This window comes from Podarcis liolepis, assembly GCF_965112155.1.
Source record: "Podarcis liolepis genome assembly, chromosome: 4".
In the NCBI taxonomy this organism is placed as follows: Eukaryota; Metazoa; Chordata; class Lepidosauria; order Squamata; family Lacertidae; genus Podarcis; species Podarcis liolepis.
Window position 1 is genome coordinate 7,915,609 of NC_139558.1, and position 27,609 is coordinate 7,943,217.

At 41.4% G+C, this 27,609-nt stretch overlaps 1 protein-coding gene and 2 long non-coding RNA genes across 9 annotated transcripts in view; 2 read left to right on the forward strand and 1 right to left on the reverse strand.

The window, feature by feature from the left end:
• Nucleotides 1-1,140: 1,140 nt before the first annotated feature.
• Nucleotides 1,141-11,121, forward strand: LOC310706059. 4 transcript variants are annotated; one of them, XR_014525613.1, is made up of 5 exons: nucleotides 1,141-1,379; nucleotides 2,793-2,945; nucleotides 3,715-4,236; nucleotides 8,026-8,134; nucleotides 9,443-11,121. It is a non-coding gene; the product is annotated as an uncharacterized lncRNA (long non-coding RNA). The 4 variants fall into 4 exon arrangements; XR_014525614.1 differs by lacking the exon at nucleotides 8,026-8,134 and having other exon boundaries at nucleotides 1,143-1,379; XR_014525616.1 differs by lacking the exons at nucleotides 8,026-8,134; nucleotides 9,443-11,121 and adding an exon at nucleotides 4,338-4,631 and having other exon boundaries at nucleotides 1,144-1,379.
• Nucleotides 3,308-27,609, reverse strand: part of KLHL1 (kelch like family member 1) — a 125,165-nt gene continuing 100,863 nt past the window's right edge. For 2 of the 4 annotated variants that reach the window (XM_083501211.1, XM_083501209.1), the window contains exons 9-11: nucleotides 11,983-12,195; nucleotides 7,100-7,274; nucleotides 3,308-3,817 (exon numbers count right to left, since the gene is read on the reverse strand). In XM_083501211.1, the coding sequence (XP_083357337.1) occupies nucleotides 3,758-3,817; nucleotides 7,100-7,274; nucleotides 11,983-12,195 (448 nt within the window). In that variant the 3' untranslated portion in view covers nucleotides 3,308-3,757. The remainder of the gene's footprint in view (nucleotides 3,818-7,099; nucleotides 7,275-11,982; nucleotides 12,196-27,609) is intronic. The other 2 variants (XM_083501212.1, XM_083501210.1) reach the window with 1 other exon arrangement.
• LOC310706142 lies at nucleotides 12,934-26,745 on the forward strand. Its single transcript, XR_014525722.1, has 3 exons — nucleotides 12,934-13,147; nucleotides 22,643-22,689; nucleotides 26,552-26,745. It is a non-coding gene; the product is annotated as an uncharacterized lncRNA (long non-coding RNA).

Here is a 27,609-nt window from a genome sequence, read left to right on the forward strand (position 1 = left end):
GTGATTTGAGATAATTTTCTAATCTCTTCTTCAATAACCAACTGAAATTGCTTACGTTTCACTACAGTAACGCTAATGCAAAGCGCAGACGTGGACAGTTGGCATGAATGCATGACAGCAGCTAAACTATGCGGCAATCCACTCTTGACCTTTATAAGTTACCACCAGACTAAATGGGAGCCCACCTCTACAGACAATATTAATTTTACAAAGGCTTTCTGTATTTGTGTTTAGATTTCCACAGCATCTTAAAGTTTCTGGAGAAAAGTCTTGAAAAATACTGACTGGACTGGTTTTTTAAAGTACCGTAATTTGCTTCCTTTTGTGCAAAGAAAGTAACGGTCTATCATGTGTTTTGGTTTGGCTCTTGCTGAAAACTTTTGGTGCAAATGCTCTATGTGTCCATGCAAAGTTGACTTCAGAAATAAGGCGGAAATACAACAAAGAGCCATGGTATTGAGAAATGCAGCATAGTATCTTCTTCCACTGACGCAAGAATCCCATAAAACACCAGGTTCAGATGGCAATCGCGTTTTCAAGATTTGCAAGTTCAGACTGTAGGTCTCTAGCAACTTGCTTCATGCTTCTGACCTGTTTCTATCACTGCATTACACAGAGAGATCAGATAGATTATTCAACACCTCAGGATTTTTTCCTCTGTCTTTTTTCTTCTGTAGCTCTGATTAAATCCACCGTAGGTGCTGGCCATGATTCTCTGTTGTATCACATTCTTTTAGCTTTTGTCTACGAGTTAGGCTTTGTGTTTTACCTGAGAGATTCTGTTAGAATAATGATGGTATTATTGTGATGTTGGGACTCAATATTCTGTTCCTTCTTTTCACAGGAAATGTTCAGCAATTCACAGATTGATTGATTTTGCTGTTTATTGTGTTTTCTACCACTGATAATCTAACAGAAGCTCAGAGTTTTTGGGATACACTGCTATCTTTTGAGGGGTGTGGGGTAGGAACACCTACAACAACCAGGAGAGAGCGTCCTAGTACTTCCTCGCTACAGGTTGTCAGCGTCAATAATTGCTCCCAAGCCCAGAAAAGGGTTGCAAGAATGAAGTCAGATGAGAATGTGAGTATATACAAAGTTCTGGAATCAGAAGCAAGTGTATTGGTAACCATGGCAACACAAACATAGAGGGCTATCGCAAAGGGTGGTGATTAGAATCCAGCTTATAACTGAGATTTCTCAAGTGATGGAGGCAGAGATTCTGCAAACTTCACAATTACAGGAGGTTTTATTTCCCCAAGCTCCATGTTGCTTTGCTCAAGCAAAAGTACTTTTTTTTGGGGGGGGGGCAGAAAAAGCCTCACCGAGTTCTGATGTTTATGAGCAAAGTAGCATGGAAAGTATCATATGCACTATGGGTAAGCCCTGGGGAAAATAGTTTCCTGATCCTGTCTCTTAGTTATCTATCTGGAATTTTCATCTTTCAAACACGGGCTAAGTAGACATGGCAACACATTTATTGATTTAGGTGCACGGAATCCAACTCTGATCGGAAAATATAGTTAACAGATGTGGTTATGTGACATTTTCTGTTGGGAGGGAGTCACCTCTTTTTTACACAAGTAGGGCTAATGCACATCTAACCCTCTAGCCTTCTATTTTCAAGGGATCCCTTCACACTTATTTCATCTTATTATTATATAGAATTCAGATTATGAAAAAAATACAGAATTAAGCACCATGCTATCCCACATTCAGTCTACTACTGGCAGATGTCTGGAAAATGAAAAAGCTTGAACAGCCAGTCATTGGGACACAGATATTTTATTTAGCTAGCAAATGGGTCTGAATGGGAAAACCTCACATTTCCCCCACCCCCATTCCCAAACTTGCTCAAGGAGCAGCACCCATCAGAGCTCCACACAAAGCTTTATCCCTGCTACAGTTGAGGTCATTCATGTAATTAGACTCTCCTACACCTACTATTGAAACCAGACTTATTTTGGTGCCTTGATACGAGTTCAATCATGCTTATGACATAATACAGCCAACAGTGACGTTCATGTAAAGTCTGAGGGCATTTAGTAACCACAACAATATGACTTATGCAGCTCATTCGTAGACAAGGCAGAACTTTGCAAAGGCAAGGTGATCCATGTAGTTTGGACATCTTTTGCGGGGGTTTCATACATGCAAAGCAGGTGCTCTGCTATTGAGACACATTATGCCAAAACAACCTGATTTGCAATGTTTTTGTCTTTGTACACAGTGATGCATTATCCCTTAGGGACAAACTAGGTATTACATAGCAGACTTATGTAGCAGTCTTCCAATGTGGTTGTGTCTGTGGGTTGTTGTTTTTTTAAGAAAAAGAAAAGAATTGAGGAAATCTCTCCCAGTTTGAAGTGAGGAATGGGCTACATAAACCTTTCTCTCCTGGCTATTTTGCTACTCAAAATCTCCTCCCTGCTGCTCTTTTGCTTATGGAATAATATATATATATTTACTCTGGTTGGAAAGGCAACCTGGCAGTAGGAATTTTAACAGGAAAAATGTCTAGCTGAAAAAGGTTAAGCAGTTCCTTCCCTGCTATATTTCCACTCAAACTGGCAGCTTCCTTTGATTTCAAATTTTTAAAACATGTCAGAAGATTGTTAGTCTTCTGCCACGTAATGACCAGTTCATCCCTTAGTTTCAGTAACTTACAACAATAAATGGATGATCCTTATGGTAATTAAAATTAAGCCGAGTTTGATTAGAACAGTGATGGGATCAAGAAACACATATAAGCATTATACGTAACATTTTTGTCTCTCTTACTGCACTTCTAGGCCCCAATGGAATTGCCTTAGAATTGCTGCATGTTATCTTTACATGATGTGATGAGCTGCCGTTTGCCTGTCTTCCACAAGCTTCTCACATGCAGGAAACGTGTAAAAGCATCGAAAGAGACAAGAATTCACATGCTTTCATAAGAAGTTAAGGTAGATTTGTGAAAGTGTTCCTTTGGATCTCCTTTTTTTTTGTAGCAAAGTCCCATTGGGTCAAAAGGCTCAGTCTTCCCTCAGTGTCGAGATGTTTCCCAAACACAGAACATAGCATCAGTGCAATCTCAGAGATGATGCATAATTCTAGCGGGAGGGACAGTCCGTTATCAGAGAAACAATCAATGTGTTGTTAGTGTTGAATCATTTCTGATGAAGAAAGAAGCTAAGCCTTTCCAACCTTCATTCATTACTTTAGGAGGAAACATTATTCTCCCCTGTCTATTGTCTGAGTACATGGCAGAGAGCGTAAACCATTTCAAGATAAGGCCTTGAGAGAGAACGAGAGACAGAAAAATAAATCAGTTACCTACATTTTCTTTTAATAAAACTATGGTTTAAAAAGTGACAGTGTGCTATGATGGTTTCAGAGTTAAAATGTCTAGTGCTATGAAAACCATTCATTAAGCTGCTCCAGTCCTTTTGAAGAGTTGGTCTTGGGCATGGCTAGTTTGCTACGTCTGCATTACACAGCCTGTAGAGGAGTATCTGAATTTGCCCCTTTTGTGTTCATAGAGGGGCTCCTACAACAGCTGGTCAATTTTTCCTTGTTCAGCCACTGAGCAGTGTGTAATGACTGGAAAAGGCATCAAATCCTCATTATTTTTCCTCCCCATTTTAAACTTCTTCAAGTTGTGGTCAACAGAGTGCCGAGTGTATCTATTGATCCTTATGCTCAACAAAGTTTTGTTTCTTGTTTCTCTGACAGAAAAATCCACCTAGAAGTCAATAAAATCCACCGCTGATTAAAATCATGGCTGCTTTATGACTACAACACAGGCCCCAGCTCTTCCGATGTTCAGAGATGCCATCTGCAGAGAAGAAACAAATATCAGCTTCAGAGTTTAAATTTGGGAGTGAAAAGGCTGCAGTTTTATGGCATGTACTTTTGAGGTGTCAAAACAAGCAACTGGTAATTCAACAACACATTATACAGGAAACCTAATATTGCTGCATCCTTCTAGTTATGCATGGAAGCATTGCATTAGTGGTGAAGTTATGAGCTGGAGTTGAAAACCCTGGCCTAGTGCCTCGCCTCCACAACTTCTATGAGGGACATAAAGATCTACAGTATCTGCAAACTGCAGCTAACAAATCCTGTTCTCCATTACTCATTAATAACCTTTTAAATTATGGAACTGTTACAGCTTCATACATGTATACATTAACTGTCTCCAAGTATTCCACAGCATTCAGGCTTGCTTGTTTTAATGTGCTGCCTTCTGCACTAGTAAGTAGATGATTTTACAAGACCCTGGTTAATGAACGTGTGTTTGTGAGTAGCTCTAGCAATATAGACTCTGCTGATCATGTTTCTCTGTATTGTAACAGGGTATGGGAAAAGGTTGATTCTCCCTCCACTGAAAAGTCTTCTGGGAAGATCTCCTGAAAATTTGGAACTGTTTTGCTTAAGGTATGGCTCTTACTAAGAGAATTGCAAGAGCGGGGAATCGACTTCAATTCAGATCAAGAGAATTCTTTTGCTGGCTTCTTGAAAAATATATAAAAAGAAATAAGTTTTATTTGTATGTATTTTCATTAAATTTATAAGCAATGTTTTAATGTTCTCTACAGTTAGGCACGTTAAAAACAAATTGACAAATAAAATGAAGACACAAGTAAAAAGTGTACTTTGCAATATGGAGTCTGAAAACTACAGCAAGCAGTAGTAATTTCAACTACAGTGGTACCTCGGAATAAGAACTTAATTCATTCTGGAGGTCCATTCTTAACTGTTCTTAACCTAAGGTACCACTTTAGCTAACGGGATTCCGCTGCTGCCACGCAATTTCTGTTCTCATCCTGAAGCAAAGTTCTTAACCTGAGGTACTATTTCTGGGTTAGCAGAGTCTGTAACCTGAAGATTCAGTAACCCAAGGTACCACTGTGTTTGGAACTCTGGAACTGCCACTTTTTTCTCTAGAGCATAGTGAAATATATTGGTTTACATTCATTGCATATCATGTATCACATTTCTATTCTTGTGACATTTATACTTACTGAAATTGTTCCTATGATTTTGGGAATAGAGTGAATGATGAACTATAAAGCCAAAAGCTAAATCATTGACTTTCCAGGTCAGAATTACTTTCCTTCCTGCTATATAATTTATCTGCAAGAGGTTTGATTTCAAGAAATGCAAAACAGCACTTTAACAATTGGGCCACGTTCTCTTGCCTTTCTTGCAAGGCAGAATAGCTCGGAGGCACACCCTTCTTATATTCAGTAGAAACTGTCATCCACAGGCTATGATCCTAAATCACAATATGTAAGCTCCAGATTTGTAGCATTTACATATGGAGGAGAGGCAGACATTTTAAGCACAGTGGTGGGGAGACTTTGCCCTTCCAGATGCTGCTGAACTACAGCTGCCATCAGCCCCAGCAAATATGGTCAATGGCAAAGGATGATGTGAGTTTCAGTTCAGCAATATCCGGAGGGCCAAAGGTGCCTAACCCCTGTTTTAGCAGATTCCCCTTCTCACATTAAAAGCTTTCAACATGGACAAATGGACAGGCAAGTTGATGGGACAGATCATGAGTTAGCAATATAATTAATAAACTCCAGTCTTCTAATTCAAGCCTTTTAAGTGAGCTACCTTTAAGTCCCTTAGTCTCAGCACAGACAGAGGTGTCTCCTCCATCCTGGCTCAGCCAGGACCCAGCCAGCTGAGCCAAGTCCAGTGGATCTTAAACTGGCATAATCCCTGGAAAAGAGGCATGGTGGGAGTGGGACTAGAGGGGCAGATTTGCCTGGATCCAAAGGCCATTCAGCTTAGTCACATGACTTGGTGACCCAGCACAAAACACTATTTTAAAGTCTTCTGTTCTATCTGCCAGGCTCAGGCAGAGAGCGGCAGCCATGCTGCTGAATATGGTTTGGATCTAGTGCAATTTTATGCTGGTTTAATTTATGCCAGTTTATTGTATATGGGATTGCTCCCTTAATCATGTCTATTAAATTCAATGGGTCTACTCTGAGCAGAACTGGCATTAAATACCATCCTGCAAGCATACATAAAATAGTATTGAAATGAAAATAGCAATTACCAAATAATCCTACACTCATAAAGTTTCTAATAAAGGTTTGGGACATGTAGGAAGAGAAAAGCTTGCACTTTTGAATTTGCCACAAATGTCTAGCAATTGTTAGAATTCATAGTTGCCATATAGAAAAATGTCCTAACACTTCCCATAGGAACATATTTCTCTTCCTGTGAATTCAAGCCGAATAGTAAGTCTCTAAGGATGATACAGACTGGATGGATATTATTCTGACTTTTTGTTGTAAGTCTGCATCCTTACTCATGGGCTTTGTTGCCTGATGCAGCAATGCACACAACAGAAACATCAGCAAGGGGGCCCCCTTGTTTCCAATTCCTATTGTACTTTGCTTGGAGGCCACTGGCTCTTGGCTTCAAAATGTCTGCCACAACTACCTTGGGAGACATTGCTTCAAATGCCAATTAAGCCAAGCATAAGCTCAGTGGGGTGCTTCAGACAGTCTGCTGTCTGCGAGACTGAATTTCCTGGAAGAAATTATGCCTGCCCTCGCTGGGATGTTTGGAGGACAAGAACTGCAAAACATACTTACTTGGAAGGTGTCCCACTCTAATCAACGGGGCTTCCTTCCAAGTAAACATGGATTGGATCATGGTATAAAACCGGAATATCGTTTCAATGCAACAACAGCTTTGGAAAATAGTCACCGCAAACTATAAGTTGTAGTTAATAGAAAGTACTTTTAAAACTAACGTTATCTTTTGTACACAAAACATAAAACACCCTCGTCACAAATACAAACACCAGAGACTTGTAACAAACCCTGATATATTTTCAAGCTGAAGTATTGTAAAATATGAAAGCAAAAAAAGGAAATAAGGATTCCAATGAGAGATCTGACAAATAAGGTTATATGGATAACAAGAGACTGCCATTTTATATAACTTTTTCTTGGTTTCTCTCTCTTCGGAGAACTCTTACAGTAGAGAAAGCTAAACAGCAGTTATAATTGCATAGCTGCGGGGATCCTCGCTGCCCACTAGTTCCAACAAGCCTTATGTGAAAACTGTGCAAAACATAAAACCACACAACTACCTGTGTCCATTCATTAGTTTGGGGGTCGTATGACTCCATGGTGTTCAGGTATGTCTGTCCATCATATCCACCTACTGCATACAATTTATCACCGAGGATACACACTCCAACAGCATCACGGGGCATGCTCAGTGGAGCTACCATTGTCCAAGTATCAGTTTTGGGGTCATACCTGCACAACGAAAGGGAAGGTATATCTCATGAAAGAACATATTTAGCAATCCAGCCCATATTCAACATCAGCAGAATTATTCATTCATTCATCATGAACTTCCCAAAATCAACCTCTTTAGCAAGGGGGGGAGGGGTCTGTCTCTTGAGGTTCCTGCTCCATGTTTGCAGTCATGAGACTGTTGTCTATCACATGACGGTGTATGTTTTCATTCCACAGTGTGGGAAGTGACAGAGACAGGATGTTTATGTTACTGTGTTCCGTGAAGTTGGACTATTGTCCTTTGTTCTTTCTCTCTTTGCTGTCTGATGAGAAAGAGGAAGGAGCTAAAACAGAATGCTCCAAGTGTATTATATGTAAATAAAAGTAGATTAGCCAAAATGCTGTGTTACTGAGTTCTGTTACGCAAACTGCAAATACTCTGTGGATCCCTAAGTGCGCTGATGCTTCATGGTATCAGTCGCTGTGATGTTCAGGCAGAAGAAAGCTTTTGAAGCTCCTGAACAAATCGACCAGGAGGGAGAGAACATGCCAGTCAGGCATGTGCCTCTCCCAGAGTCCTACAGGAGAGTAGGGCGATCCTAACACTGTCATGCCAGAAACACTGAATTCACAAAGGTATCTTCACTAGGTTCCTTTCGGCCATTCAAGTGCTTTTAAAACTGGTTATTATGTACTACACCTTAAGTCCCAACCAGCCCTATTAGTTCGCTGTTTAATCAAGTCCCTCCTCCCCTACTATCCATTACAGCAAGGTTCCAGCAGAACCAGATTATCCAACATGCAATGCTGGCTCACCAAGCAGGGGTATCTCAGCGAGGTGCGAGAGTTTAGTATGAGTATGTAGCTCCAAATTCTAGGTAAAGGCTTTTAAAACTCGGAATCCCCACTTCAGTTTACTCTTGCAACTCATATGGTGAAAGGTCTACAGGAGTTTTAGTAGACAGTGTCTATCTGTACCAGACTGGTAACAATTGGACCTAATCCTATCACTTATTCAAATGCCATGCATAATTAGAATATTAATGTAATCAGAAATTGGTTTCAAGCAAAGGGTTCAAAGTATTGTAGGTTATAAATATCAAGATGGCTGATATGTACAAATTTGTAAATGTATTCCACATTTCCCTGGGGAAGCTCAGTTCAGCCTAGATAATCAGGTACTGGCCCAATATGGTTACAGTTATCTTAAGAAACCGAATTGCATCATGCATCTCTGAGATTTTAGCTATGAATATAGCAATTTCCTTGTTGGATCAGACAATTTGGGTCTGATAGCCCATGGTTCTGCTTTCAATTGAAGAAAATCAGGAACTTCTAAATGCTTGCAAGCATGGCATGCAAAAACAATCCCCTGTTGTTGTCCCTAAAATATGGCATTCAGAGGTATATGGGTCTGTGCAGAGTTCCATTTCGCTATTGTGGCTTACCATTTATGAGAATATCCATTATGAATTTATCTAATTCTTTTAATAAGCCATCTAAGCTTGTGCACATCTTGTATGGGTGAATTCTGCAAGTTGATTTTGCTGGTGAGGTAACATTTACAATCTCTGAATCTTTAGTTCCAAACCATTTTGGTTAAGGAATAGAGTGATTAAATGCCCACTTCACAGTTGGCTACCAAGCATATTGAATTTGCTATATGCTTCCCACCAATATGAACTGGTTCATAGATACATCTTAGGACATTAAAAAAATGTATGAAGTATGCAAACATCAAGTAGCACAGAATGTGAGCATCTCCAGTGGGTTAAATATTATTATTTAGTAAGATTTATCTCCTAAAAGATATTCAACTATTGTCAGCTTATATTAAATACTGATTGTAAAAATAGCTTCTACTTTTAATTCTCCGTTAGGATTTAATTGGGTGCCATTGTTTCCTGTGAAAGCACTTAAAGCATTTCTTTTGTTAGTTCATTTGTTAAAACATTCTGTATGTGGAACGTTAGGCATTTTTTACGATTAGCACTGTAATAAAAGCTCTCAATATTTTCCAATTTCCAATTAATATTAATGAGAAGTTACTTTATTAGACTTTCATAACAATTATTTCACTATAGATGATGCTGGGGATCGTAAGGGCTTTTAACAAGTGGAAAGCTCAAAAACCTTTCTCCTTGCCTTCAGCTTGGTCGTTCAAATTGATTTCTTTTTGTATTCAGGAACTTTATGATATCTCCTGCTTCACCCTGGGGCACATCAAGTTATTACAGAGATGAAGCATGCAGCCATTTCTTTAGCAGAAGAAACAGCATCGCAAAAAAGAAGGCAACATTTGAACTACTACGCTAGTATCTTTTATGTTCTGTTTTGGGGAGTTCCAAGTATTTTATTAGTCCCTTGCTACTTGCATATTAGAAAAAACAAAAGGATGGTAAAAAAAGGAGGTGGCATTCTTGTTTGGACTGTATTTTCTTTTTGTAGGTTTTCACCTTGATTTCTTTGTGGTTGAAAACGACAGTCCTGCATAAAGCACCCTATTAAGGTTTATTTCCCTCAGGCGTGTGAAAATAAAAACACACACTTGCTGATACTGATTGTAATATGTCCATCAGCCACAGCACTGCAATGGTCTTGGGGTCGATGCCCCCTTTAGTCTTAATTTAATGGAATATTTAACTATTTGTAACACATTGCTTTTTAAAACAAAAACTGTGCTTGCTTTTTGAAGGGGTAGGGTAAGATAAGATAAATAAACAAGCCATCTGATAACAAGTCTGGGGAACAATTTATACGAAAGAAGCTGGAATAAAGGAAAACAAATGTAATTTAAGCTGGTGTAAAGCTATGCCAGAACAAAACTCACTCTCATTGAGCTGGCCTAAGCCTAGCAGAGGGGAAACAAGCCTTTATAATAGTGTTTGAATTACGGCATCCTTTCTGCTGCCTTAAATACATGTAACCTCTACATTTCTGAATCACCTTGCCGAAGCAGTCTTTCCTTTAACATAAGGTAAATCAGGTTCTTGCATATTGGAATTATTCCGCAACACACAATTTATTGCTGGAAGGACTCAAGTGTTGGGGCAGAGCTAAAAGTGCTCCTCCACTCTGCAGAACACAGCTATGCCTCTCTCGTCCTGATCTCGCCACTGCGATCCATGTGACAGTCACCTCCAGGCTTGATTATTGTAACTCACTCCACGTGGGGCTGCCCTTGAAGTTGACCTGGAAACTCCAGCGGGTGCAGAATGCCACGGCGAGACTCCTTACGGGGTCTTTGCCGCGGGATCACATTCAGTGGTATACCAGCTGCACTGGCTCCCGGTGGAGTACAGGGTCAGGTTTAAGGTGCTGGTTTTAACCTTTAAACCCCTATATGGCTTAGGACCCTTGTACCTACGGGACCACCTCTCCTGGTATGCCCCACGGAGGACCTTACGGTCTGCAAATAATAACAGCTTGGAGATCCTGGGTCCCAGGGAGATTAGGCTGGCCTTGACTGGCCTGGTGGAATGCTCTGCCACAAGAGATCAGGGCCCTGCAGGATTTGACATCTTTCCACAGGGCCTGCAAGACGGAGATGTTCCGCCACACCTTTGGTCAGCCTGACCCCCTTTCTCTTTTTGTATAAGAACTAGTATGAAAGAGGCCTCCTAGCATTCCCACAGACCCATATAAGAACAGCGTAAACAGTTGGGCCTGATGAACATTTACAGTTCCCAACCCTAATCCTGTGGAAAGCCATCTAATTAGATTTTAATTTGATCCTGACTTGTTTTTAGGAGGTAATTTAATTATTGTTTGATTTTATACCAATGTTATATATTTGATGTCAGCCGCCCTGAGCCCAGTCTTGGCCTGGGAGGGCGGGATACAAATAAAAGTTTATGTTTACTAATATTATTATTATTATTATTATTATTATGCCCCAGATGTCAGAGAATGGGGTTAGCGTAACAGGTAGAGCAATGGTCTAATTACAAGGAAATTTCAAATCAATTCTGAAAGAGAAGAACAATGAGCTGACAAGCCATTTTTAACTGGAAGTATATAGCACAAATTATTCTGCGAAAGTGTTACATCTCTGTCATTTATTGATCGGCATAAACAGATTTTAGAAATATTTCCAATGATGAAATTAACAGGGGAGAGCTAAGGAGGAAAGAATATTGATAGCTTTGCTTAAAAATGGGTTCTATTTATTGTACTTGGGAATAACTAATTTCAGAACAATGTTCAGCTTTATATACAGTGGTGCCCCACAAGACGAATGCCTTGCAAGACGGAAAACTCGCTAGACGAAAGAGTTTTCCGTTTTGGAGGTGCTTCGCAAAACGAATCTCCTATGGGCTTGCTTCGCAAGACGACAATGTCTTGCGAGTTCCTGCTGGTTTTTTTCCCTTCCCCCCCTTTTTTCTAAGCCGCTAAGCCACTTATCAGCTGATCTGATCAGCAGATAAGCCGCTAAAAGCCGCTAAAAGCCGCTAATAGCGCTAATCCGTCAATGGGCTTGCTTTGCAAGACAAAAAAACCGCTAGACGAAGAGAATCACAGAACGGATTCTTTTCGTCTTGCGAGGCACCACTGTATTGTTTTTCTTATTGCAGTTAACCTGTAGCTGTTCTTTTAAGAGTTTATTTTAATAAATTCAAGCAATAAGACAACGGAATACATATTTATAGATCTAAGGATGTTTAAGGGAGGAACAGTCAAGTTTGCATTCAGAATCACTACTTAAAAACACATACAGAATGGGTACCTTTCAACATAGTCCAGGAGTCTGGAGCAGTGGTTAGAGGCAGGAGCATCATGGCCTCCGACTGCATAGAGGAAACCGTCACAAGTAGCCACCCCAACGCCTCCTCTCCTTTTACACATTGGAGCACACATGTTCCATTTGTTTGTGTGTGGATCATAATACTCCATAGAACTCAAACAAGAACTTCCATCTCGACCGCCAACTGAATATAACCTAAAATAAACCACATAGAAATTACTAAGCATACTGTACAGTGAAGGGACAAGTTACCCAAACCTGACTGTGTAGTCACCCCAACTATTAGGCCCCAAACTTCCCAAATTATTTCTTTAAGGATTCATTAGCTAAAATGCATTAGCTTGAGTTGTATAACACAAACCAGCTGAATAAACAAAGCCTTCTCCTTTATCAGTCCATGAAGGTGTAATAGATGGCCTTGTCAGTCCCGAGTAGAGATAGGATGGTGCATCCAACTTATCTTACCAGTTGTAACTATCCTGACTGAGCTGATGCACAGACCCCGGGAATGACGCTAGGATTGCCAGATAAGAGTACAGAAATAGTTTCTACTCATGCATGCTCAAGGATGCAAACTTACGTGCACAAACTCATGAGGCTGGATTCCTGGGGAGGGGGATGGGGGGATTTGAAGGGAATATAGGTTGTATGTTTCTGCTCTTTAGTGTGCTTGCTGTGATCAATCACGCAGTGCCTTTCTTCTGCTCCGGAAAGCAGAAATAAAAAAACTCTTTCTCTGAACCAACCTTGCTGTCTGTTTGGCTCCTTCCTCCCTCTCAGGAGCAACGCAGACCCAACCAATGGGAAAGGTCTGAAAGGCTACAACAGTAATAGAAACAAAACTGGGAAAAATGTTCCTTTCCCCCCACATCTACAATCTACATACAGGGGTGGATCTACTGTGAAACTAATGGAGCTTAAGCTTCAGGGCCCCAGAAGCGACTTAAAACATTGCTGAAAGGTTTTGGGGCTACTAGACCCAAACTGAGTTGCACGACTCATACTGATTCATTTTTTTCCTTGTATATATTTCCACAGTTCCGAAGCTTGAAAGCCTCATTGCTGGTTGCGAAGTGGGCCCTATGGCAGTTCAAGCTTTGGGAGGCCCAAAATGGAGGTCAGCCACTGCACTCATACAATTCATACGGTAAAAATGTGTCGAAACCATATGCTGAATAGCTATGAAAAGAGATTTTAAAAACAAACAAACAAACCCTTACATTTCTGCATACAAAATTCACCCATTTCTCATTTTTGGCCCTTATACAAACTGGGGTTTCTTCAAGCCTCTTAATAGCATCGTCTTGTGACAGATTGTGCCATTTCAGCTCTATAAGAATCAGTACATGAGTAATAAGATGACCAGTTCAGCATTAGTGGTGATGTGGCGCTGCAGAGGGGGTGGGGGCTGAGGTTGAGAGGGAGCGGGTTACCTAAGGCCACCTCCTCAGTTTGTGGTGGAGGTGATCAGAACCATAGCTAGGTGATCTTGCACCCCTGGCAGAACCATCCAGATTGCGCCCCCTGTTGTTGTTTAGTCGCTTAGTCGTGTCCGACTCTTTGTGACCCCATGTACCACAGCATGCCAGGCACTTCTGTCTTCCACTGCCTCCCGCAGTTTAGTCAAACTCATGCTGGTAGCTTCAAGAACACTATCCAACCATCTTGTCCTCTGTCGTCCCCTTCTCCTTGTATTGCGCCCCCTACCCACGGACAAATTAGCTCTTCTTTCCACCTCTCCTCCAACCCCAACCCCCCCATCCATTCAATTCACCCTCTGTTTAAAGCCATTTCTTATGAAGCAATAATCAATATTTATATTTATGGACATATTTTTTAGCTGGTTTTGCCCCCCCCCCCGCATCGCCTGCGCACCTGGTGGGGGCCCACTTCACCACCCCCTAGCTATGGCCCTTGAGGTGATGCAAACCAGGAATTTCCTGATTCATCACTGGGAGAGGAGGCAATCCTATGGTAAGCTCAGCTGGCATTAAGTCCCTAAGCCCAGCTCAGCCAAAGATAACACCAGCATATTCTTGAAATTAATGGAGCTTACTTATGAGTAGGCATGTACTAATGGTGCTTACTTATGGTGCAGATACACACTACACCAACTCTCAATTTAAGTGTTTGTCGCAGAGCATTAATACTCTTTTATGTCAACTGTGAGACATAATTTCTTACAGACTGCCATTTAGGATTGGTTTATACATAGAATTCAGGGGTGGGAATTCTTTTAAGACTACTTAGTATTGCGATGGTAAAGTGTTCAGTAACTAAAATTCCAAATCCATTTGGAAGCTTGCTCCAGGGCAAATAAAACATAATTGGTTCCACCCCATATAAGTGCATATGAGAAAATTATTCTGATTGCAGTCTAACAATGTTGACACACTGAATGCATTTCTTATAAGAATTCTTTCACAGTTTGTTGCCTGTTGTACACTGCCTAGAGAATAATAAAATTTATAGAAATGTGGAGCATTTTAAAGTCCAAGCACTGAGCAATTTGGGATGCAAAACCTCCGATCAGTGAAAGAATTATTTACTTGGAAGCTTTTATAGTCCTAAGTACTTCATAAATTCTCAGCTAGTTAAATGTATATTTAAAGTTTCATTGTTAATGAAGCTGTATTCTCCTCCTCCTACTGTATCTTATGAATGCATGGCATTTTGAGGTCCTCTCATCAGCTTCTTACCATAAATACCAAGGGAATCTGGAAATTCTTGTATGGTGTGTGTCTCACAATAGGAATGCTCTCTCAGAATAGTTTACCTATGTTCACATTTTGATTCCAAGGGAAATGATGTCAAGTGACTGGGCTGATTTTGATTTATTGTTCTATAAATTAATCTGCAATTTATAAGAATCAAATCATTATTGTAGTGGTTGGCATAACCAATGCAGCTTAGTATACGTTACTGTAAACCCACAAGCATATTTAAGACTGAATGCAAGTAGGAAGAACAGCCACATCAAAATGTTTATGCCTTCTAATTAAGTAGCATGCTTCACAGTGCAACACTCTGCATATGTATTCAGTAGTAAATCTCGGTGAGTTGCATGGAGCCTATTCCCTTGCAGGCACAGGTGCATAATGACCATGGCAGGTGAAGGGAGGGCCACAAGAATGATTGGTATTGGGTTGGATTCGGCCACAACCTTATTGATTACAGGAAAGAGTAGATTTGGCTAAGGCATTGGGCATGTATCCTGCATCAGGCAGCCTGCCTGCTACCTGATAGGAACCTGGTAGGGTCAAACCTCTCCTGGGGAGTCACCCCCAAAATGGACTGGATGCCACGACCCTGCACAGACCACCATTGGGAGAGGTGCTTTGGCCCACTGGTCCCCTAGGGGTCTCCTGGACAGCGTCAACCTCCTGGACCCCTCTAACAGGGTACCCCTGTGACTAAGAATCCAGCCGAGTACCTCATCTGCTGCTACGAGGTAGGCGCAAAACCTATAAGCCAGCAAATTTGCTAGGAGAAAATTCCTCCCTTGCCCCTAATACGGCAACCAAATTAACTATAGCAAGGTCCATAGGCAACGTGCCCACTCCTCCCCTCCCCCTAAAGGTGGGTCTTTAGGTGGGTCCCTAAAGACAGGGTGGAAAAATACAACAATCAGCCAAGGTGGTGGTCTACACCTGGCCACCCCCTTAAATAGGCTGGGGCTGGGCTGCAGCCCTAAGCCCCAGCCTCTGATCGGGTGAATGGGCACTGCCCATCCTGACCTGAGGGTCCGAGATGGCTGAAGGTGGGCAGTGCCAGCCATGCCCTCCCCAGGCCGCGACGGGAAGGTGGCAACCTCCCTGAACCTACCACAGCAGCACCCTGCAGCAACGGCCACCCACCCGAACTCCCAGGAGAGCAGATAAAGTAAGTATAGGCAGGATTGCAGCCTTGGGGTTGATTCTGCTTTTTCATGCATGACCAGCAAGTTGAACTCATCCGGGTGAGAAACAAGTTGTGCAACTCTTCATTACATTGTAGGTCTAGTGGCAGATTCCTAGGCACTGTTCCACCATACATATTGGATTTCTGAATCGCTAAGCATGTGAAAGAGCCCAAGACCTCTACAGTGAGAAACAAGCATGCAGCCGATCTACCTTAGGTATTAGTTGTGTCACAGAAATATTACTACCTTTCTAGGAAAACAGCTGACAGTAACTTGTAATGTTTAAGAGAGAAAGCATTGAAAAGGATGCTTAAGAAAGCTGAATGTACTCACCTAATTAACAGTGCAATTCTATGCATGTTTACTTAAAAGTAGGTCCTACAATGTTCAATAGAGCTTACTTCCAAGTAAGTGTATTCCTGGGATTCATTTAGGATCAGAGGAAGGGTGCAATATAAATACAATACATAAAATTGTATGCAGTTGAGCTGGCCCTTTTCCTTCGGGGGATGATTTAGTAGAAATGTATTCTTATTTTACAATGGATTGTTTTAATCTTTGTACAGTAAGCACAGCAACAAGGCAAACTATTGAATTATACTTCAAAAACTGAGGATGGGGAATAATTCCATGCATAACGCAAGACTTACTTGTCAAGCTGCCTGTCACAACAGATTGTTTCATTTCCTTAACATCATGGTGTACTTATTTGTGCTTGTTTTTGTAAACAAATATATTTCTTTCCATCTCGAGATCATTAACTAACTCATGCAATTGTTTTGCACCGGATAGTGGCGTTTCAGTAGTATTATTCTTTGACAGATCAATCATGTTAGATATAACACTCATCCACTTTGTTCATTCAGGAGACATTGATCATGCTGTTTTCTATCTGGAATCTCTGAAAACAGAGTGTTCCGAATACTCCATGGCCTTATGAAATGATTTCCAACTAATGATTCTCATTTTTTCCTTCCATACTTTCTGAGATAAGAGTCAGATCAATAGGGTACTTTAGGACTTATACTTGTGTGTTGAAAATAATGCTTAAAGGACAATCTTATGGCAAGTTCCATTACGATGAGCAACTTAGGTTGCAGTGGATCCCACAATCAGCCAGCGGATTCCCAGGTCAGTTAGGCTCAGTCAGCATTAAGACCCCAACTCCAGCTCAGCCAAAGTTGGCGGAGGAAACACTGGTGTAAAAGGTAAAGGGACCCCTGACTGTTAGGTCCAGTCGCGGACGACTCTGGGATTGTGGCGCTCATCTCGCTTTACTGGCCGAGGGAGCCGGCGTACAGCTTCCAGGTCATGTGGCCAGCATGACTAAGCCGCTTCTGGCGAACCAGAGCAGTGCACGGAAATGCCGTTTACCTTCCCGCTGGAGTGGTACCTATTTATCTACTTGCACTTTGACGTGCTTTCGAACTGCTAGGTTGGCCGGAGCAGGGACCGAGCAACGGGAGCTCACCCCATCGCAGGGATTTGAACGGGGGGGGGCACTTAGGCTGCATCCTTAGCCAGCTCAGCTAGGTCAAACCCAAGATCTGCATAGGGTACCTATTGTTTTCCCTTTGCAAGGCTTAGAAAGAAGAAGAAGAAGAGTTTGGATTTGATATCCCGCTTTATCACTACCCGAAGGAGTCTCAAAGTGGCTAACATTCTCCTTTCCCTTCCTCCCCCACAACAAACACTCTGTGAGGTGAGTGGGGCTGAGAGACTTCAAAGAAGTGTGACTAGCCCAAGGTCACCTAGCAGCTGCGTGTGGAGGAGCGGGGACGCGAACCCGGTTCACCAGATTACGAGACTACCGCTCTTAACCACTACACCACACTGGCTCTTAGGAAGAGCAGCAACAGCAGCAGCCCTGCTGCTGAACGAGGTTTCACAGAATCATAACATTGTACAGTTGGAAGGGACCACAAGGGTCATCTAGTTTTCAATGGAGGAATGTTTTTGTCCAATGTGGGGCTCGAACCTACAACCCTAAGAGTCTCATGCTCTACTGAGCGAGTCTGGTATAATTTTATGCCAACCTAATTTACACTGACTTGCTTTATGCCAGCTTCTTGTGTATTGGGTTGCTCCTATAGCTGATTACTCAATTGCAATCTAGCTGATTCATTGGGTTGATTCAGTTTTATTAGATCTCCATAAAACTAAAACCCCATGAGAGTATGACGGAAGTGTCACAGCATGATCTTACACATGATCTTAATTAGAAGTCCACTGAACTCAGAGGCTTACTCTCAGGAAAGTGGGTACAGTATGAAACCTAATATGGTTTACATGTTAATACATGCAAAGACTCTCACTCACTGATAGGAGGAATTTTTGCTTTTGTTCACCAAAATAGAATAGCATGGGGGGGAGGGGAGTCATTCATGTTTCCAGTGAGATTGAGTCTCCTGGGAGCTTTATGTACAATACCTAATAAGATTTAATTCTGCTCAGAATATACTCATTCAGGAAGCAGAGATAACGTGCAGAACATAGTGATTGCACGCAGGGCTTTTCAGGGGCTGCACTCCAGGAAAGTGCATTGATGAGAAAAGGTGTTAAAGATCAGGCTCACACACTGAATTATGAATGAGTCTCGATTCAGTTAAAAGAAAATGTCACCATACGTTTTATCAAGTGGTGTACTAAAGGCAGAGAAGTATAACTCTTTGAAAACCCACAATCACCACGAAGCAACTACCGAATAGTGTATAGTTTTAAATTCAACTAATAGCTTATTTCCTTGGGCCAATTATTAATAGCCTACAATCGTTTTTGTTAATGAGGCCAGTGATGTAGCTCAAACCTATCTGAATTTCATGTCTGACAGAAAAGCAAAAGTGGTGGCACTTGACTGCTGTCCATTGACGCCTTGCATTAATTTGCACTGAACCGGGCATTGTATTTATATGCAAATGTAAATGTAGTGGGGAATCCTATGGCAAGATCCACCAGGATGCAGCGATGTCCAGTAATGTAATCTGCTCATCCCAGCTCAGCCAGGGCTCTGCTGGCTGAGCCAAGGCAGGTTGAAGTCCCCTAAAAGGGGTGTTATGAGGTTGTGATGTGGATGAGACCAGAAAGGGGTGGGGCTGCGGCTTAGATCCTAAGTCTGTTCAACTCAGACATGTGACCCGGCAACCCCTCATAAAGCACTATTTTAAAGGCTCACTTTCGCTCTTCTAGGCTTAAGCAGAGCAGCCGCACTTGACAGGGTTTGGAAATGTAGTAACTTTATGCTAGCTTAATTTATAGCAACTTGCTTTATGCCAGCTCCTCCTGAATAGGATTACTCTCTAAACCACTTTAGACTGCAAGTAAAGGTGGTGGGGATGCTACATTTAAAATGCTCCGTCTTGAAAATATTCTGCAAGGAAAATAATAATCTTGTATACTACCGAGCAGCCTGGACTGGGCTTTCCCCTCTGGTGCACTAATTGTTTGCTTGCAATGGTGTTTTTGTTGTTAAGATATATATTTAAAAGTAGCACCCACAACCTGCAGTTTTTAATGGTTCAGACAGTCTCCTCTACCTGTCAGAATCCTAGCACTTCAACTTTGGGCATTTATAGTTCAGGCCTTACAATTTGCTTTGTGTGAGAGATAGGCTTGTATGATGTGCTGTAAAACTGTGTAAATTAGTCACACTTGCACTTCTTGCATTATATAATGTCTTGATTACAAGTAAATAAGAATGGACGTGGGTGGCACTGTGGTCTAAACCACTGAGCCTAGGGCTTGTCGATCAAAAGGTCGGTGGTTCGACTCCCCACGACGGGGTGAGCTCCCGTTGCTCGGTTCCAGCTCCTGCCAACCTAGAAGTTTGAAAGCACACCCCAAAGTGCAAGTAGATTAATAGGTACCACTCCGGCGGGAAGGTAAACAGCATTTCCATGCGCTGCTCTGGTGTCGGTGTTCCATTGCGCCACAAGCAGCTTAGCTATGCTGGCCACATGACCCAGAAAAACTTTCTGCAGCTCGGACAAATGCTGGCTCCCTCGGCCTGTAAAGCGAGATGAGCGCCACAACCCCAGAGTCGTTCGCAACTGGACTTAACTGTCAGGGGTCCTTTACCTTTAAGAATGGTTAACGGTCCTAAAATGTGCTTTTCATTCATTTGCTTCTTGTGGGATGTGTGTATAGGTTGATTTCGCTACCTCTGTGCAAGGGACTACTAGTATTTGTGTGTTGGAGTCTGTATGTTTTAGCCATTTATAGCCTCTTTAGCTCCAACCCTAACTCTCTGATAAACAGAGGGGGGAACAGGATTAGGTGAAGGCACCCCTCAGCTGAGCTTTGCTAGTTAGGGAGGGCTTTTCCTGTAACCCCACTGTGCCCTCTAGGTGGGTGAGAAATTACTGCCAGCAGTGTTTTGCCAGTGGTAGCCAAAAGAGGGCTTTGCAGGGATGTGGGTGGAGCAGATCCAGCCATGGACCCCCAGGTGAAAAAGGGGATGCGAACCACTTTCTACAGTGACCAGCAGGGCCTTGGCTGCAACACAAGACCCACTATTAGGATGGCTTTGTCCATCATACTAATGTGGTCAAGAAATGGAATGGATATGCAGATAAAACACAGGCTATTTACAAAGGGAAGGGAGAGACAGGGAGACAGAGAAAGTGGGAACAGAATGAGCAACAACAATGTATATTTGATTTTTTAAAAACCTACATTTTTCCTGAAGTGGATGGTCACTAAGTTATTAGAAAATGTTTGCAATAGAGTCGTTTCATTTTGGTGATTCACCCCCCACCTGAAAATAAAGCGCTAATACTTTGGCCACCTCATGAGAAGAGAAGACTCCCTGGAAAAGACCCTGATGCTGGGAAAGATGGAGGGCACAAGGAGAAGGGGACGACAGAGGACGAGATGGTGGGACAGTGTTCTCGAAGCTAGCAACATGAGTTTGACCAAACTGCGGGAGGCAGTGGAAGACAGGAGTGCCTGGCGTGCTCTGGTCCAGGTGGTCACGAAGAGTCGGACACGACTAAACGACTAAACAACAACAACAAAGGCAAAGAGTGTGGAAAAAGAAGAGGAAGAAAACGCCTTTCAAACTTTTAAAGAAGTGTGGTAGGCAGCAGAAGGAGTACAAATGTAAGGAAATGTACAAATGTAAGGAAATGTACAAATGTAAGGTGTACAAATGTAAGGAAAATTGAAAGGTAGTGAAGGAAACAAAATAAAGAAATGCCAGGAGAAGAAAATGACATATATAGATATATTACCAGGGCATCAATTAACCTGCAAAACAGAGGGGAAGGAAGAAGGCCAGATCAGGAAGGTGACTTCCTAAAGGTGTATTATTCAGAATGATAAAGAATGATAAAGTGCTCATAGGGAAGAAAAGACAACCTGGTCAGTTCAGGGCAGGAACATCTGCCCGTTCCAGTTCCTGCAAATTTAAAAGCATTTTCTGCTCTTTCTTCCAAGCAGCAGCAGCAGCAGCAAATGCCCTTTCATAAAGCAGCCACACAAATAGAATCGTGTGCTGAACCTCACCAGAGGTTAATTCGTCTGCCATGGGTTACAAACTGGAGGAATCGATTCTGTAACTGACTTTCAAAGCAAAGCTTCCCGTAGTTTAAATTCCTGTAGGATGAGCCACAGTGTTTTACCATTATCCTGTCATCATAACAATTGCTCGCTACTTTTGTATAGTTTACAGCTATTTACATTACAACAATGGTTAAAAGAAAAGCTCCTCTTTCAGTACTCCTTCACAGCTGTCTAGGGATTTGAACTCTGGTGTCCCAGGTGCTAGTCCAACACTCTAGTCACTATTCCACGCTGGATCTTCATATATATATTTTCTTTGTTAGTGCAGTTTCTCCCAACATTTAGCAGAGGGGAGGCCCATGTCCCTGACTATTGAGGTCCATTAAATCAAGAGGCAGGATCCGGAAGGGGAGTTTGGCTTCTAAGTAGCAGTATCAAAGAAGGTATGTGCCGAATTTTACCAAGAAGTTTAATTAGTTTTATCACAACTCTTTCCCCTTCCCTGTTTAATTTGGAAAATTTGCCTGGGTAGAATTCTGCAAATTTGTATTACTTTTTTTGGGGGGGGGGGCAGACAAGAAGGAAATTCTGCTCCAGATCTTGTCCATCCCCCCCCAACTATGTGGAGAGTTTCGTCTCCTGATCTGAACCTAAGGGTGTCAATTGTATGTTTGGAGTCTCAAATATTTTTGTAAAAAACAAAAACAAAAAACCCCCTGAAATGTCTATTTGCTTTATTTCTCTGTAATCAATAACGAGCAACCCATTATACTTGATATAAGCACTATCAGCCTGTGGAACTATAAAGTACTTAAAAGTCTGCTTTTGGGAGGAGGAGAATCAATAAAAGGCAGAAGTTTTTCTCTGTGGGTTGTGAAAGACAGCTATTGTATATGTGTGAAGGGCTCCTGTGGTATACCACAATTGTGACTTTTGACACTTCACTCAATGGGTGGCTGTTCTGTTTGAGAGTCACTCACAAGTGGGCTGTTTATGTCTAAAAGTTCAGATGTGATCTTCCAATAAAGGAAATTAAATATATTTTTCTATCAAATGCAGACATACAGAATTATTTTAAAAGGAAGATCTGTTCTAATAAGAGGCTCAGAAGCCATAGATCACTTTTAAAGCATCGTAATAGGAAGAGTTAGTAAAGGAATAATGTGCAACTCTTTGATATAAGCAGAGCTTCTAATAATTAAATCAATCAAAATAAAATGTATCTCCTTAATTTCATTTCAGATTTTATGGTCCCTCTCAAAGAGGTATTTCTCTGCTGCAAAAATTAGGTGAGTAAATACTTTGTGAAAGTGCAGTGCTTTCAGAACTCCTAACTCCTCAATGTTGATGTTTTATATAACATCAGATTATTATTATTATTATTTTTTAAAAAACTACCATATTCTGGAATTCTAATATATTTCCACTTGCCAGGCTTCCACCAGGGACCTGGACAGAGCCATTCATGTCAGGTTGTGGGCTTCCCATGCCTTCTACTCAAGGCAACTGAAGCGCAGGATATTTCCCCAAAACAAATAGAGATAGCTTGAAGTAAACAGCCTAGGAGCATCACAGGGAGCCCAACAGGAGAGATAGTTGCAGAACTTTGAAGAGAAGCACTCGCAACCTGCTCCCCTAGTGGTAGCTGTGGGTAACTTGCATTATATCCAGAGTTGAGGCAAAACGAACACTGTTTGCAAAATGAAGAGAAGGCACCTAATGAACCATGAAAAACGTGGAATCATGAAAATAAGATGGCTGCTGCTGTTATTACCTTTGTAAACAGATTTGACTATTTTAAATAGAATAATAGAAATAGACTTGTAGAGTTGGAAGGTACCCCAAAAGTCATCTAGTCCACTTGCCCAACGTGGGACTTGCACCCACAACCCTGATATTACATGCTCTACCAACTAATCTATATCAAAAGGAACTAATTTCAATGACTTTAAATAAAATGTGTGTGTGTGTGTGTGTGTGTGAGAGAGAGAGAGAGAGAGAGAGAGAGAGAGATGAATAATCATTTGTATACAGTGATACCTCTGGTTGCGAACGGGATCCGTTCCGGAGGCCCATTTGCAACATGAAAGGAATGTAACCCGCAGTGGTGCGTCTGCGCACACGCGGGTTGTGATTCACCGCTTCTGTGCATGACGTCATTTTGTGCTTCTGCGCATGCGTGAGAGGCGAAACCCTGAAGTAACCCTTTCCGGTACTTCCAGGTCGCTGCGGGACATAACCTGAAATAACGTAACATGAAGCGGATATAACATGAGGTATGACTGTGCAGCGGTAGCTCGGGTTAAGTACTTAATTCGTTCCGGAGGTCCGTACTTAACCTGAAACTGTTCTTAACCTGAAGCACCACTTTAGCTAATGGGGCCTCCTGCTGCTGCTGAGCTGCCAGAGCACGATTTCTGTTCTCATCCTGAAGCTAAGTTCTTAACCTGAAGCACTATTTCTGGATTAGCGGAGTCTGTAACCTGAAGCGTATGTAACCTGAAGTGTACGTAACCCGAGGTACCACTGTACTTAATTCTGCTGAAAACCATGCCATTCATATTTTATGAAGGAGAAGAAAGTTCAAATCATGACATTTAGCAACGATTCAAAAAAACTTAACTGGGGTGTCTGATGCATGACATAGTTAAAGGGACTGTTGAGACCTCTGAACTTTTTAAGAAATCATGTAAGGGTTGAGGCTATCAAGCTGGTCATCAGACGAAGAACTGCTTAATTTTCTCTATTACTTTCAGGACTTGGATTTTCCTACTTTTATGCCTTAACATTGTACTCAGCAAACTTTCACCATATGGAATTTATAGAAAATATCTGACCTTAAACCACAACTGATATTTGTTTATATTGCTAAAACTATGGGCTTATATCCATATCCTGTAAAGACAGTATCTATAAAAGCCATAGATTTTCACTGTGCTTATCTATGCACAGAACAGAAAGAAAAATAACAAATGAAGATTTCCTCAGAGGTTTCAGAGCTGCACTTACAAGATCATTTAGTAAATTTACATTTTAGCTGACTGGTTAAATGTGACAATAAATTTATATTAAAAAATATTCTTTTGGAGGGAGAACAAAGTTGTGCAGTCAAAGCAGAACTGTCCATTTGAGCTATTCTCAAACATTTCAGCAGCACTTGATGCAGTGGAGCAATGCCAATTAGAAAGTCAACTACGGTTTATGGATGAATGGGCAATGTGAGATTGGACACAATGTCCTATCTGAAGTATTCTTTTTAGATATACTCAAAATATATGGACTAGCATTCAAAAGTTATATATGCTTAATGCTACTTTTGTTTTTAGGTGTGCAATAAATTTATCATTAACAAGTATTGGATAAGTACTATGATGCACTGCAACTCTAATTTAGTCTCCTAATCCTAAGAACCTCATAATTCTATTTTGCCTGGCATTGTTTAGAAATAAAATAAAATAAAATAAAATAAAATAATAATATTTTTTTTATACCCCGCCCAACTGGCTGGGTTTCTCCAGCCACTCTGGGCAGCTCCCAACAGAATATTAAAAACAGAATCAAACATTAAAAACTTCCTAACAACATAGCAACATGCATCACTACTGCCAGGGCTTTTTTCCCCAGCCAGAACTCGCCAGAACTCAGTTCTGGCACCTCTCAAGTGGGCACCATTGCCACTGTAAGAGAACAAGGAAAGTGTTCCTGGTGAGGTCTGGCACCTCTTTTTCTAGAAAAATATCACTGACTGTTGCTTCTATACATCCCAGACCAAGAAAGGCTCACATGGAAACTGTAACTTGTAACAACCACATGGAAAGTCTCTATGCCACTGCAGCTATAGGAACTTTCCATGCTGTTAGACCAGGCTTTGAAGGGTACAATCTCCAGACAGAGATATCACTATAAAGAAGCATCTCCATAATGCAGTCAATGTGTCAGAATCTGCCAGAAGCTGTTACTCAGGAGCAAGCATAAGCTTAGTAAAATAGTTTTATGTTACTGCATATTTATTCCTTTGTTTGGCAGACCAGTTATCACACAGGTGATGGCACTATCTGCCCTGCCTCCAAAACTGTTTGGAGACAGTTCTACTCTGTCTCCAAAAACTCCCTTGGCATCTTGCTTGCTTTCCCCATTCATCTGTGTGGCTAGACAGGAAAAAAACCCCTGCAGCCTGCAGATATTTAGTGTATTTAGTGACATTTCCCATTAAATGGAATATATAATATATATATATATATATATATATATATATATATATATATATATATATCACTTCAGAAGGAAAAAAGCAATGGGGGGAAAAGTCAAAAATTAGCTATAGCGACAATCTAATGATATTTTTGTCTTTCTGATAAGAAGACACAAACTGTTTTATCAGCTTAGACTGGTAATGGGGTAAAGACTCTCACATCCAGCGAAATATTAACAGTGATAAATCAAGATTTGCAGAGTATAGTTTGAAGCCGACTCAATGAGTTTATGTTTCTGTGGAGTATCAATCTTAGTTTATTGTGACATATATAAACATACAAACAACAGGGGACCTGTGGCATCTTTAAACTAACAGAATGTAGTGTATGACACAATAAATGTGTTTGCTTGAATCAAATGTTGTCAGAATGGAAGGACCCCTTAGTTTGCACCAAATCTCCAGAGCAGATTTGGAGAAGTTGGGGTGGGAGATGGCTGCAAGGGAATGGAAAGGAACATGAGGTCTTCTTGTGCAAGTTAAAGTGCTCTCAGACAACACTGGGGGACATCTGTTGCCTTTAAAATACAATAAAGCAGGGTTTTATTTTATTTATTAAGATCATTTTGGGAAAAGTGCATTGTTTAGTCGTTTTGTCTGAGTACAGAACTGTTGAAGAACACGTTTAATATGCTGGAGGGAGAAGCCTTGAATGTGATAAGGAAAAGTCGGGTTTTCAGTATAAAAGAATGGGTATTTGAGAGAGCCATGTTAGTATATGTTAATATTTCAGTCCCGAGATATCACATCTACTGCTAGCTCCTTGAGGTATCATTCAGAGAATCAACTACAATAAAAATCTCAGGCAGTCTGATGCTATGTAATAAGCACTTGCTCCAGTTGTACATACTTCCTTGCAGGTGGAGCAAGGCTGTGACGTCTGTTGTTGTTTTTTACAGCTCTGCCAGATACTTAAGCCCCTTTCATGAATCACATTTGCCCTCCTGCCTCTGTCCCTAACCACCATAAGCTGAATGAAGAAGTGAAGAAGGACCTCCTCGGACCCATGGTGACAGCGCACACAGTTATTTACTTATCCTGGTGGACCCTAACACTTTCTTTAATTTCACTTGTTCAGAACACTATAAAGAAGACTGATTTCATGAGCCATTAACTATTTTTCTTGTTACTTTCAAGCTGAGCACACAGATATAATTGTTTTTGTAATAGTTCCGTCATCTCATTTTCATTTTCATTTCATTTATTTATTTACGGCTATTAGCCCATAAAATATGTACAAACATAAAAAAGCACAAAGGCTTAAAAACCGAAATATCTGACAACAGAAGGTGAGCACTGCGATGCAAGGGTGGGTCATTGGGCAGAGCCAAGTAACAGGATGTGGCCCGGAGAGCTCCAAGGGACGGTTCACAGAAAAGGAAAACTGAAGACGAGATCCGACATGCACTCTCATCATAACTGTCCGATTAGATTTTGATGTTGTTGTTGTTTTTTGGTGGTTTTTGCGTGTGAGATAACCGCATTCAGGAATCTCGCCACCTGCAGAGTAACAGAAGGATCTGTATCCTGCAAAAGCAGTGTGGCGTGTGACTCAACAGGCCTGCTAACCAAGCGCAGTAAAGCAGGGCCCAGGAATTTAGTCCTGGCTATGGTATGTAGGGGACAGTTGAACATTATATGTGGAAGAGATTCAACAGTTTTCCCATCACACACGCATAGCGGAGACACCAAACCCTTGGAAAATCTGTGGCTCAGCAGGTTCGATGGAAGGACATTGAACCTTGCACGAATAAATGCAAGTCGGTGTGGTACTGATGAAAGAGATGACATGTATGATGGACATGTATGATGGAAGGTCAAGTGGTGGGGTTATTCCGTGATACCTGGGGGAGCAGACACCCCCACCTCTGGCAAGGTTTAAGTGGACACAGTTTAAATGTGACTAAAGGTTTAAGTGGACACAGTTTAAATGTGACTAAAAGGTAAAGGTAAAGGT